General features: G+C 44.0%; 1 protein-coding gene across 2 annotated transcripts; it reads right to left on the bottom strand.

Annotated features, from left to right (window-relative positions):
* Positions 1-4,865: 4,865 nt before the first annotated feature.
* lrrc56 (leucine rich repeat containing 56) lies at positions 4,866-12,651 on the bottom strand. Of its 2 annotated transcripts, none has more exons than XM_004084479.3 (12): positions 12,425-12,651; positions 8,493-8,580; positions 8,231-8,291; positions 7,880-7,976; positions 6,641-6,838; positions 6,406-6,541; positions 6,188-6,343; positions 6,043-6,110; positions 5,847-5,956; positions 5,645-5,769; positions 5,388-5,574; positions 4,866-5,048 (listed from the first exon to the last, which is right to left on the bottom strand). In XM_004084479.3, exons 1-12 carry the CDS (start codon positions 12,539-12,541, stop codon positions 4,904-4,906), a joined length of 1,488 nt encoding a protein of 495 aa, XP_004084527.1. In that variant the 5' UTR covers positions 12,542-12,651; the 3' UTR covers positions 4,866-4,903. The 2 variants fall into 2 exon arrangements, with proteins under 2 accessions (XP_004084527.1, XP_023811969.1); XM_023956201.1 differs by lacking the exon at positions 12,425-12,651 and adding an exon at positions 10,962-11,256.
* Between the last annotated feature and the right edge of the window lie 179 nt (positions 12,652-12,830).

The following is a 12,830-nucleotide window of genomic DNA, read 5'->3' as shown; positions in this document are numbered from 1 at the left end:
CCGTCCGGTCCAACACCAAAGATTTTCAAACATGATTGAAATTAATAAAGTTTGGCCTCAATTACAAAAGGGGTTTATTCAGACATACCTTTGGTTTGTCTGAAGATTAATAACCCCTCTTGTTAAAGTAAAATATGTCCAACACAAGAGGCCCTCCGCTCTCATCTGTCTGCCCAGCTGTTGGACATGACAAGTTAAAATAAATAAATAAATAAATAAATAAATAAATAAATAAATAAATAAATAAATAAATAAATAAAACGGTTAATGGGTTGCTAATTAATGAAATCAGTGACCATCTTCCAGTTTTCACAGTATATGATAGTAGTTATGTCAACCCCAGGTTGCATTTCTCAATGGGATACAGAAGAATTAAAACAGAAACCTCCATCAATGCATTTATAGCTGAGCTACTTGAGCATAATTGGGATGTTATTTATCAATAAGAAACAGTTGATGAGGCTTATGAGTATTTTTTACAGTATTATAAACATTGTCCAGTTAAAAAATTCAAGAAAAAAATTAAGTATTTCAATTGTCCATGGATTACAAAATGATTGCAGAAAGCATGGACGAAAAAGAATACTCTTTAGAAAAACTACTTAAAAAAGAGAACAAAAAAAGGCAGAAATTAAATATGAAAAATACAAAAATAAGTTAACGCAGATCATAAGAACATGCAAGAAGGAATATTATGGAAAACTTTTAGAGGAAAACAGAAGTAATATCCAAAAAACATGGAGAATACTTACTACTATTCTGAGAAGGGGTAACAAGGAAGACTCCCATCCAAAGTACTTCATTAGTAAGGGTAAAGAAATAGATCAAAGGGAAGAGATTGCTAAAAGATTCAATGATTTTTTTGTAAACGTGGGACCTGAATTAGAAAAAACAATTCCCGGATCCAGGAACATTTGGAAAGGAAGTGCAAATATTAATTGACAGAAATCCCAGTTCAAGTCTTCTTAACCCAGTAACTGAAAATGAAATATTAAAGACAGTGAGAGGAATGAAGGGTAAACTCTTTACTGATGTTAATAGCATTGATATGGCTTTGGTGAAAACAGTAATCAGTGGAATTCTGAAACCATTAGAATATATTTTTCATTTATCATTCCAAACAGGTTCATTTCTAATTTCAATCAAATGAAAATAATTAAAGTTATACCGGGAACAAGCATAGGGAGTACTGGGTTACTTTAGTGGATTGTTCACCCACTAATAGGGAACGTGAGCTGGGATTAGACCGTCGTGAGACAGGTTAGTTTTACCCTACTGATGACCCCCTTTACCTTAAGTAAGGACTTAAGGTAAAGGGGGTGAGAGTTTATAAGATTTTTCTTCTTCTCACTCCCTTTTGGACTTGTGTTTATATAATTTTGTCTTGTCTTGTTTTTGTCTTATTTTGTTATTTTACACTTGTTTTCACTTGTCTAAAATAAAAAGGTTTCTACTACTAAATGTTTCACAAATGCACAATAAGTGTTTCTCACAAATGTGGACGCTGTGTTTCACAAAAACACAACACATTTTTCAGAAATGCACAATAGACACTTGTAATATGAACTCACACATCGTTCAATTTCACAAACCTGCTCTCATTTGTGAATCTCCCCACATTTGTGAGAGATTTTTCTACTGTGAATATTCAGACTCTCTTTATGCTCCAGGTCAACTAATGTCACCATTGGCTAGTGAATCTGTCAATCAAACTCATCATCAAAGCAGGTGTGCTCGCTTTCAGCCAATTGAATGGCCTCTTAGACTTTCTCTACACTTCCACACAGGTAAAAGAAGCCCCGCCCACCTTTGATTCTGTACCGGTTGGTCGTTAGCGTGTTAGCTTTAGCATGGCTCGTAGGTTCATTGCCTTCGGTTGTTATAAATTACCGGCTTGTGAAACTTTCCAGTGGACCTGGAAGCAATGCAACAGTGGTTGAATGCAGTTGGCATTGAATCCAGAGAACTGTGTCCTGGTGATGAGATTAGCAATCAATGTTTCACTCAGGATAGTTTGCTAATACTTTCTCCTTATTAGCTATGAGGCTAGCGACCTTTTAGCACTCAGACACCGGGTCCCTTCGGTCTGGATCCTGAGGAGGTGGAGGAGAAAAGTCTTCCACAGAAAGATCTGTGGAGAAACTGGCATCACTTTGTACCACTCTCCATATTAAAAATGCAACGTGATTATGTTACCTCAAGCTAACCTCCATGTCAATCACAGATCAATTCACCCCCCCTCCCTGTTTTTTCTCCATTCTTCAAATGTGGGCTGAGAGTAGAGTCAGCCTCCAACTGTCCTGTTGCGTTACCTCTAAAGTTAGAACAGAGTTACAATACTGACTCTAATCATAATGAATGGTTTGATGTGGTTACTCCTAGCTAGCGGGCTTTGCATCTCCTGGACTTTATAACTTTTCTGCCATGCTTGTGTGCTGTGCCCCTTCAGTTCTGACATCAGTGTGGAAGCTGGAGAACTGTCAGTTCATTTTACAAATGTCTGTTGTCTATTGTGAATTTCTGAAAAATGTATTGTGCGTTTGTGAAACACGAGTGCATTTCCAAATTCATATTTCACGCTTGCGTAAAATTATAGTTGTGAATCAGAGCGTGTGTATTTGTGAAACAGGTTGTGTGTATTTCTGATTATTGAGACTGAATTAACTCCATTCTTTTTTCATTAACTGGCCCACTGTCATGCTCTGTAATTACAACATCCAAACTGTGAACATGCAAATTTCGAGTTTACATAAACTGATCTTCATATTTATTCAAACACAAAATGTTTCTTTTAAAATCCAATCCTTTTGGAAAATGTCATTATGTTATTGTTAAGCTGAAGATGCTCCGTCACAACTGTCCTGACCAAAACTGAAATGCCCTCAAACATGCTTTCAGTCTGGGTACTTTGTGTTAACAAACCTGCCCTATTGCTTGAGTGGTTCTTTCTATGAAGGAGGATCAAAACAGAATTCTTGTTTTCAAATTTGGACCTGAGTCAAAATTCTGTCAGACAGAAAACCAGTGAAAAAATTCTGTGGGTCCTGCAGGGGTTGGGGGTTAAACTGTCAGAAAAAGGTTGGGCTGCTCGTGGTGTGTCCTTCAGCTGTTTTTCTGTTTATTCATAGCGTTTAGAAATGCTTTTTTCTGGATGAAACCTTGTTATCATGTGAGGAAACAGAAACACACAGAAGTGAGGCTCCATCAGACGTGGTCCTGAATCAGAGCTGAAGACGTCTTCTCCTGGAGGGGGAGGACGCATGCGGCGTTCAGGGCTAAAAGTTCCTCTGGATGAAATTCCTGAAATGCTCCTGCGGGGAGACTGGAGCAAACACTTGTCTGAACTCATTCTCCACTCATTAGCGCCAACAAAATGCAACAAAGGCTCCTCAACTGTTTTATGACTGAAATTGTACTAAAAAGGATCTGTTGTGCTTCTTTGCTTTAGCCAATTATCCAGCAGTTACAGCCAATAATCTTTATGGTGTTTGCAGATGTCAGATGTCACAGCAGGGGTGTACAGTGGGCTCACCTTTGGTTCCTAATTCTGGCTGAGTCCCTGTTTGCATACGAGGGTTTTCTCGGAGCACTTCCTTCCACAGTCCATTGATGCGCCTTATAGGGTCATTGGTGACTAAACTGCCCTTTGAATGTGAGAGTGTAGTTGTGGGACTCTGGTGGACCAGCAAATCGTCTGGGGTACCCCCCCCCCTTCCTTCACCTAATAACTGGGTAGGCTCCAGCTTCCTGTGACCCTGACCATGACAAAGCAGGTTGAAAATATGGATCTGTTATGATTTAACTCCAGCTAGAAATATTTAGATGGTGACTTACAGAGATGGGACATCTTCATGGGGATGCATGCCCGACGAAACTACTGTGATAAAGACTTTTAGACAAAGATCAAACTAAAAGCTCTGAAAGGGTTTTCTCTGACATCTGAGACTTTAGAGAAAGATTTCTTAATCCACTTTGGAATCATTTTATGTCTTAACCTCCTTAAAGCTTACAATAATTACACTGACAGGTGACTCCTTTGCCCTCATAGAGCTTCACACCTGAAGGCATGAACAACAGCAGTTCTTTTTTGTTCTGCTTCACTGCCTCCAGTTATGTAAGGCAACAGCAGAGAACTGGTTTGTTTATGTCAGGCATTAGTGTGGACGCTTCCATCTGCCAATCATGTCTATTCCATAAAACGAGACTAAACAAACACCACCAGGTTCCGTCAGACGTCCTTGACGGCCAGAAGACAGTATCCGTTCTTCTCTTGGGAAAAATGTCTCCATCAAAGTATTGAAAGTGCAAATATGGAGAGGCGAGGTTCAGTGAGTAATGTTTTCAGACAAACACCTGAATGCTGAGCCCGCAACCCTTGTGCTATCCTAGGCACTTTAACGTTGGGAGGTGGGTCATCTAGACCCACTAGACAGAACTCTGAACCTTTTTTCTTCAATGATTTGTGATCTTCACTGGTGTCCATGGATTACATGAAATCTTTCCACCTTTATCCACCTTTGTCATGGTAGGGAGAACACGTCCATGGAAGGGGGGGGTCATCTAAGATAGCACAAGGGTTAAATGAAGGTCATTAAGGTCAAATTGATCTGAACTATTTTTCCCTTACCCGTTTTTCTATGAAGGCTAGCTAGTGACCCCAAGTGGTAAGAAGAGGTAATTACAGCAGAAATCATAAATTCATTCTATCTTTTGTCTAAAAAAAAGAAACTCAAGAGCAATGGTTCATCTTCATCCTGTTTGAGCAGCTCTGAAGTATTCATGCATGTTTGTACATGGTCCTTCAGCTGAAGGCTCCAAAGGGCCCAAAGGACGGAAGGTTCCAGAGAACACAAGGGACCAGAGGCTCCAGAGGACCCCAATTTATTGTAAAAAAAGGGAAACGTCACAGTGATTTCAAGCTCCCTCTGCAGCACTGCTGATGCTGCTGGGGGGGGGTCTGCAGAAGCACTAGTCCGGTGTGGGGACGGCTCGTTGCTGGTCTCCTGAAGATGTTGTTGCTTTGAACAGAAGACAAGTCCAAAGTCCGTCTGAAACAGAGAACATTCCCCTTTAGATCAAGGATGAAGATCCCAGAATTCATGTTTAGATGGTGCTGAAGGAGCAGAACTTCAGAGCTCCGAGAGCTAAAAGGATGAAAACCAAAACCTCAGTGACGTTTGTGACGTCGATGCAGACATTTTTGCAGATTTTCATGATTGACAGTTTTCTTCATTATCTGCTGGAACTTTGCTGATGTTTTAAGTTCAGACGAACTTGCTTTCAACAAAATGCCTCGTTCTAAAAAAGGAACGCCGACTCGTGTGTCTCACCTGTCTCACACCTGTCAGAAAGTTTGAGGCTTTATGAAATAAACCTAGTCCTCCTACCCCGAGTTGACTCTGCGTGTTGGGGGTGGGTGGGGCCGGTGAACACACTGGGGCCCTGCGATGGTCTGCACTACCCTGTTGATGGGGGGGAAATGCTCTGAGGTGGTCTCAATGGGACGCAGACAGCGCAAACGGACACCTGCGACCCCCCCTTTGGGAGCGGGACCCGTGTCACTCTGACGCACATCTGAAAATGAGAGAAAATGTTTTTTACCTGAACAGCAGCCACCCTGCAGATGGACTGTTCCAAACCTGACCTGACGGGGAGCACTGGACAGAAGAATGTGCTCCATCAGCATTTTGGACGCTGGAGTCTTTGCCCCCTCCTTCTTTATGTCTTAGATTTAGAGGTGACCCTTTCTTCTGGAAGGCCTGAAGACGTCTGATGGGTGAAAGTGTGATGTTCAGAGAAAGCAGAGGCCTCAAACATCTGTGAGGAAGAGCTGTTTCTGCAGAAACCTGCTGTGCTGCGCCCTCCAAGCACGCAGTTCAGAGAGCACATCCGCAGAGTCCAGGGTGTCCACCGCTTGATGGACGGCCGGGTGCTGCGTGGATCTGGCGGGAGCAGACTGCGTCACCACAGGGGGGCGAGAAACGGGACATGAACAATCGGATCTTCTCCCCCCGAGGAGATCATGATCTGTTGGACACTCACCCCTAATCTTTGTCTGCTGGCCCGAACAGCCTTCACTGGGTTTCCACAGAACAACACGCTGTTGGATCCTGACAACGAAAGAGGGAGAAGCGGTTGTGGCCTGCAGGTGGCGCTGTTCAGCAGAAATGCTTCAGAGATGCCTTACTGTGCAAAAGGATGCTGGATGCTGCCGGTACGCTTTCTGAAGAACCACAACCGGAAAAAGAAGGTGGTTGGGGGCCTCCTGATGGGGCAGGGGCAGCAGAGCTGGGAGAAGGGCCCCCAGGTGAATGGTAGCGGGAGGCTCCACCCACCTCACCACCTGCACGCAATCAGAGCATGTGAGAAGTGTTCTATTTAAAATGACAACACTTGTGGACAAACCTTCATTGCTGGATCCAAACTCATTTCCAGGAACGCCCAGGATGTCTGTCAGTCGGTCCTGCACCTTTACATTGTCCAGGTAACACACCTGGGGGAGGAGCTCCTGCACAGCAGCTCTGTAGCTGTAATCAGTCACCTGCAGAAGGGAAAAGTTTTAATGGTATGGTTTCAAAAATCACAACCAAACACCAGACCCAGGCTCATGATTGGTGGACACAAACAAAAGAAGGCTCACCTGAGGACAGGTGGTGTCTGGGCGAACACAAACAGGGTTTCCCCTCAGGGTCAGAGTCTGGAGTTTGATACACGCTTGCAAACACTGCACATGAACCAAGTCATCCACATCGTTTCCTTCCAGATCCAGAAGCTGCAGCTTTTGCAGAAAGCTGACATTAAAAAGGTCAGACAGGCGGTTAAAGGCTGCATGGAGCTCCTGTGAAAAGACCGGAAATGAGAAAATTTCACAGCAAGTCATAAACCTGCCAAAGAAAACACTGAGAATGCTCCTTTTAACCCACCATTTCTTTATGTCTGTTTAACCCTTGTGCTATCTTAGATGACCCCCCCCCCCCCCCTTCCATTGAGGTGTTCTCCCTACCATGACAAAGGTGGATAAAGGTGGAAAGATTTCATGTAATCCATGGACACCAGTGAAGATCACAAATCATTGAAGAAAAAAGGTTCAGAGCTCTGTCTAGTGGGTCTAGATGACCCCACTGTCTAGTGGGTCTAGATGACCCCAATCCCAAGTGCCTAGGATAGAACAAGGGTTACATCTTCCTTTAACCCCTTGAGATCTGAGCTCTTGTTAGATGTGTCTGTTTTTATTTTGTAGCCCCAGCCAATCAGAGTTAGCTACAGTGCTAATAAACCCCCCAATGTGATGTCCTTGTATGTGGACGCCAGGTCTCAGGAGGTTGAATCCTCCCCCTCCCCAGGTGGTTTCTCCCCCAAGCTGGGGTCCTCTACCAGAGGCCTGGGAGCTTGAGGGTCCTGCAGTATCTTAGCTGTTCCTGTTCTTTTCTGGACTGAGAGGTCTGAGGTCTTTCCAGGTATCTGTTGTAGCCACTCCTCCAGCTTGGGGGTTACTGCCCCCAGTGCTCCAATTACCACAGACACCACTGTCACCTTCACTTTCCAGGCTTTCTCCAGTTCTTCTCTGAGTCCCTGGTATTTCTCCAGTTTCTCGTGTCCCTTATTCCTGATGTTCCCATCGCTGGCACTGCCACATCCACCACAACGGCTTCATTTTATGAGAGAAAGTTGAGTCTCAAAAAGATTAAAATTGTATCTTCAGATGGGAACTGCCTTCTCCTTTTTTTGGTTCTGATTGGTTTTTGGTGAAATCCCAAAGTTGACATTTTAAAGGTTTTTGGACAAATTTGACTCATCTTTATTAAATGAACACAAAGGTTTAAATATCAGTATGGCTGATACACAGCCCAGCCCAACACCAATCATCCCTAAAGCCCACCTTAAGAAAAGGGAAAGAAGAAATGCCCTCAAGGTCCTGGAGACCACATCCAGACATCCACAGCCTCTCCAGGTTAGGAGAGTTCAAACCCAGGTCCCTGGAGAGACAGAGACAGCAAGTCAGGAGGATGGAGGGAGGAGTTACAAGAGCAAGAAGTCATGAAGTCAGACCCGCAAAAACTTCTGCCTTTCAAAGAGATCTCTCAGGGTCTCCACGGACCAGGAGGTTCTCTACTCAGGTTTAAGCACAAACAGATGTTTTCTCCAGAACAAGGACCGAGCTCCCAAACTTGTGCGGAAGTTTGTAAAAGATCTTATAAAGGAAAAACCTGGAAGATGTTAAGAAACTCACCTGACGGATGCAATCTTGCTGTTGTTCACTCTGAGCTCCACTAATCTGGGCAAGGAGGAACCTGCAGGAATGACAGCAGAACCAGAGTTTTCTGTTTTGCTGAGATCCATCGAGACCGACAGCAGAACCATGTTTCCTCTCTGTTCTGCGATGGCTAAACAAGTTCTCTGTTGACAGTTATACCTTTGCACGTTCTGCTGCTGAAGCTCCTACTGACTGACAGTAGGATTTGAAATCACGGCGTGATGCAGGCAGACCTTACCAACGTGTTCCAGGAGGTCGTGGTGAGCGTCCACACAGAGTTCAAGTGAGGTCACATGACAGAGGTCCCATGTCCCACCAAGCAAGCCCTGCAGGGTACAAAATGACCCACCGCCCCAAAGTGTTGTTATAAAGTGGTAGGCCTCAGGTATCACATTTTCAGTAATGAGATACTAATTACAAATGCTGTAACAGTCACTGAACGCCTTTACCGTTACTAAACAGCTTTACCGTTACCAAACGCCTTTACCGTTACTAAACCACTTTACCGTTACTAAACCACTTTACCGTTACTAAACAGCTTTACCGTTACCAAACGCCTTTACCGTTACTAAACAGCTTTACCGTTACCAAACGCCTTTACCGTTACCAAACGCCTTTACCGTTACCAAACCGCTTTACCGTTACTAAACGCCTTTACCATTACAGAATGCCTTTACCGTTACCAAACCGCTTTACCGTTACTAAACAGCTTTACCGTTACCAAATGCCTTTACCGTTACTAAACGCCTTTACCATTACAGAATGCCTTTACCGTTACCAAACGCCTTTACCGTTACTAAACCGCTTTACCGTTACTAAATGCCTTTACCGTTACTAAACGCCTTTACCGTTACTAAACAACTTTACCGTTACTAAACGCCTTTACCGTTACAAAACGCCCTCTACCGTTTCTAAAGCCTTTTAACGTTACAGAACGCCTTTACCGTTACTAAACGCCTTTACTATTACAGGACCCCTTTACCGTTACTAAACCCTTTTACCGTTACTAAACAGCTTTACCGTTACCAAACGCCTTTACCGTTACCAAACGCCTTTACCGTTACTAAACCACTTTACCTTTACTAAACAGCTTTACCGTTACTAAACGCCTTTACCATTACAGAATGCCTTTACCGTTACTAAACCGCTTTACCTTTACTAAACAGCTTTACCGTTACCAAACGCCTTTACCGTTACCAAACGCCTTTACGGTTACTAAACCGCTTTACCGTTACTAAACGCCTTTACCATTACAGAATGCCTTTACCGTTACTAAACCGCTTTACCTTTACTAAACAGCTTTACCGTTACTAAACGCCTTTACCATTACAGAATGCCTTTACCGTTACTAAACCGCTTTACCTTTACTAAACAGCTTTACCGTTACCAAACGCCTTTACCGTTACCAAACGCCTTTACGGTTACTAAACCGCTTTACCGTTACTAAACGCCTTTACCATTACAGAATGCCTTTACCGTTACTAAACCGCTTTACCTTTACTAAACAGCTTTACCGTTACCAAACGCCTTTACCGTTACCAAACGCCTTTACCGTTACTAAACCGCTTTACCGTTACTAAACGCCTTTACCATTACAGAATGCCTTTACCGTTACTAAACCGCTTTACCGTTACTAAACGCCTTTACCATTACAGAATGCCTTTACCGTTACTAAACCGCTTTACCTTTACTAAACAGCTTTACCGTTACCAAACGCCTTTACCGTTACTAAACAGCTTTACCGTTACCAAACGCCTTTACCGTTACCAAACGCCTTTACCGTTACTAAACAGCTTTACCGTTACCAAACGCCTTTACCGTTACCAAACGCCTTTACCGTTACAGAATGCCTTTACCGTTACTAAACGCCTTTACCGTTACTAAACCGCTTTACCGTTACTAAACGCCTTTACCGTTACAGAACGCCCTCTACCGTTTCTAAAGCCTTTTAACGTTACAGAACGCCTTTACCATTAATAAACGCCTTTACCATTACAGAATGCCTTTACCATTACTAAACCCTTTTACCGTTACTAAACACCTTTACCGTTACTAAACGCCTTTACCATTACAGAATGCCTTTACCATTACTAAACGCCTTTATCGTTACCAAACGCCTTTACCGTTACCAAACGCCTTTACCGTTACTAAACCGCTTTACCGTTACTAAACGCCTTTACCATTACAGAATGCCTTTACCGTTACTAAACGCCTTTACCGTTACTAAACAACTTTACCGTTACTAAACGCCTTTACCGTTACAAAACGCCTTTACCGTTACAAAACGCCCTCTACCGTTTCTAAAGCCTTTTAACGTTACAGAACGCCTTTACCGTTACTAAACGCCTTTACTATTACAGGACCCCTTTACCGTTACTAAACCCTTTTACCGTTACTAAACAGCTTTACCGTTACCAAACGCCTTTACCGTTACCAAACGCCTTTACCGTTAACAAACGCCTTTACCGTTACTAAATGCCTTTACCGTTACTAAACGCCTTTACCGTTACTAAACCGCTTTACCGTTACTAAACGCCTTTACCGTTACAAAACGCCCTCTACCGTTTCTAAAGCCTTCTAAGGTTACAGAACGCCTTTACCGTTACTAAACGCTTTTACCGTAACGTTTTTTTTTTTTGTGAGGGCGTGTCTTTTTTTGTTTAATGTGGTTGGACCCATTAGATCTCCAGACTGTACCTTATCCCACCTTAATGATCTTTTCAGATCGCTGATGAGATGGGTGGAGCGGCTGACCTACTGCATGTCTCCTGTCAGAATGGTCAATACAGTAATCCCCCGCCCATTCGCGGTTTAATATTTGCGCCCCCTGCCCATTCCCGGGGGGCCGCATATGATGTCACAAGCATGAGGCGCAGAACAGCGCTCATTCCGCGAATTTTGAAAAACGATTTACTCTGTACTTTACTGTAAAGTATTGTTTACGCGTTTAAGATGCCATCCAAACGCCCTGCATCATCTCCAGCTTCTGGAAGTGAACCCAAACAGCAGAAAAAGGTTCTGACTCTGCAGAGGCTCCGGCGTCAATTATTCGCACATTTTCGTTATTCGCGGGGGGGGGGGGGGTAAGCCCCGCGAATACGGGGGGATTACAGGCCTGATGATAGTTTTGTAGAGACCTGGGGTTAGCCCCGCCTTCAGCCCCTAAGACTCATGGGAAGTCGGGAATCTTGGTGTGAAAACCTTGAGTGAGAGGGCTGGAAACCAGACTCCAGACTCCAGTTGGCTCATCCGTGCTCCAGTTCCTGACCGTTTACCTCGTCTCTGCTCCTGCTCCTACACCTGGCTGTAGATCCTGTCTCCGGCTCGACTCGCGCCTTTGACTGTCCCCACAACCACGGCTGGATGAAGCTCGTCTGCTGGACTTTTATATTTGTAGTTGTAGATTTAGATAAGTTAATTCTTCTCTAAGATTTCTGGTAAATCGCCTGTCCGTCCTGGGGGAGGATCCCTCCTTCATGTGGGCACCCCTGAGGTTTCTTCGTTTTTTCCGGAATCCGTTTTTTTTGGGAGTTTTTCCTTACCGTGAAGGGGGGTCTAAGGGCAGAGATGCCAGTATAGCTTAGTCAGTTTGTTAGTTCATTTTAGTATTTTTCTATTGAACTCTTTGTATTCATGATCCTTTTGATTTCATGTTTTACTTCGAAGCCCATCGAGACGACTGTTGTTGTGATTTTGGGCTATACAAATAAAATTGAATTGAATTGAAACAGAAGGCACATCCTCGCTGCTTGTGTGCGTTCAACATGAATGGGCTTTGATTCTGGAAAGTGGATCCTCTCTTTGCTTCTCTCTCTCTCTGAGACTGTTCGAGTCATGCGGTTATTGGGTCACGGACAGTCCGGCTAGGTCGTTACAGTATGTCGTGTTGAACATGCTTAAAGGAAAAATAGGACAGATTGAAATACTTATATGTATCCAAGAAATATCTGAATGAGGGTGAGACTTAAAAGCTTCACAAATTCCATCACGCACACGCGCGCACACAGCCACACACAGGGGTTTTAACAGGTGGCGTTTTGATGGATAGTTGATGGTTGAATTTCCTTCCAGTGTTCTGGTTCCACACAAGTTTTTGTTGATGGCAGACTAACGGTCCGTGAGTGTGCAGACAGGTGAGTGAGTGTAGAGCCCTCGCGCCTCTCATCTCACCTGCCTCCGCGCGGGTTCCATACTGAATGAACCCCCATCATCGAGCCGTAAGACCCCCGGCGGTCCGGACCGAGCTTCCCGGACGGCGCGTCCGCGACAGCCGCCGGAAGCGGACATCAGTTCCCCCAAACTCCCGGTGACGGCTACATAAACCGGCTACAACCGAGGCCCGGGCGGAGGAGGTCCGGCTGGTCCACAGGAACAGTTTATTTAAAAACGAACAGCCGGCTCCATGGAGACGGTTGCATTGCACGCTGGGAAATGTAGTGCAGTAACACAGTTTCGTTGACCTGATTTTTTTTTAAATTTGATGGATCTTTTAATGTAAAAATAAAATTAATCTGTGTGTTTGACGAACATAAAGACCCCCCCCCCCTCCTCAACGCTGTTTTTCCCGAGACTCCAC

Source organism: Oryzias latipes, chromosome 6, assembly GCF_002234675.1.
Source record: "Oryzias latipes chromosome 6, ASM223467v1".
NCBI classification, from domain to species: domain Eukaryota; kingdom Metazoa; phylum Chordata; class Actinopteri; order Beloniformes; family Adrianichthyidae; genus Oryzias; species Oryzias latipes.
Note: the sequence above shows the minus strand (reverse complement) of the source record. Positions and strands in the feature narration are given on the sequence as shown.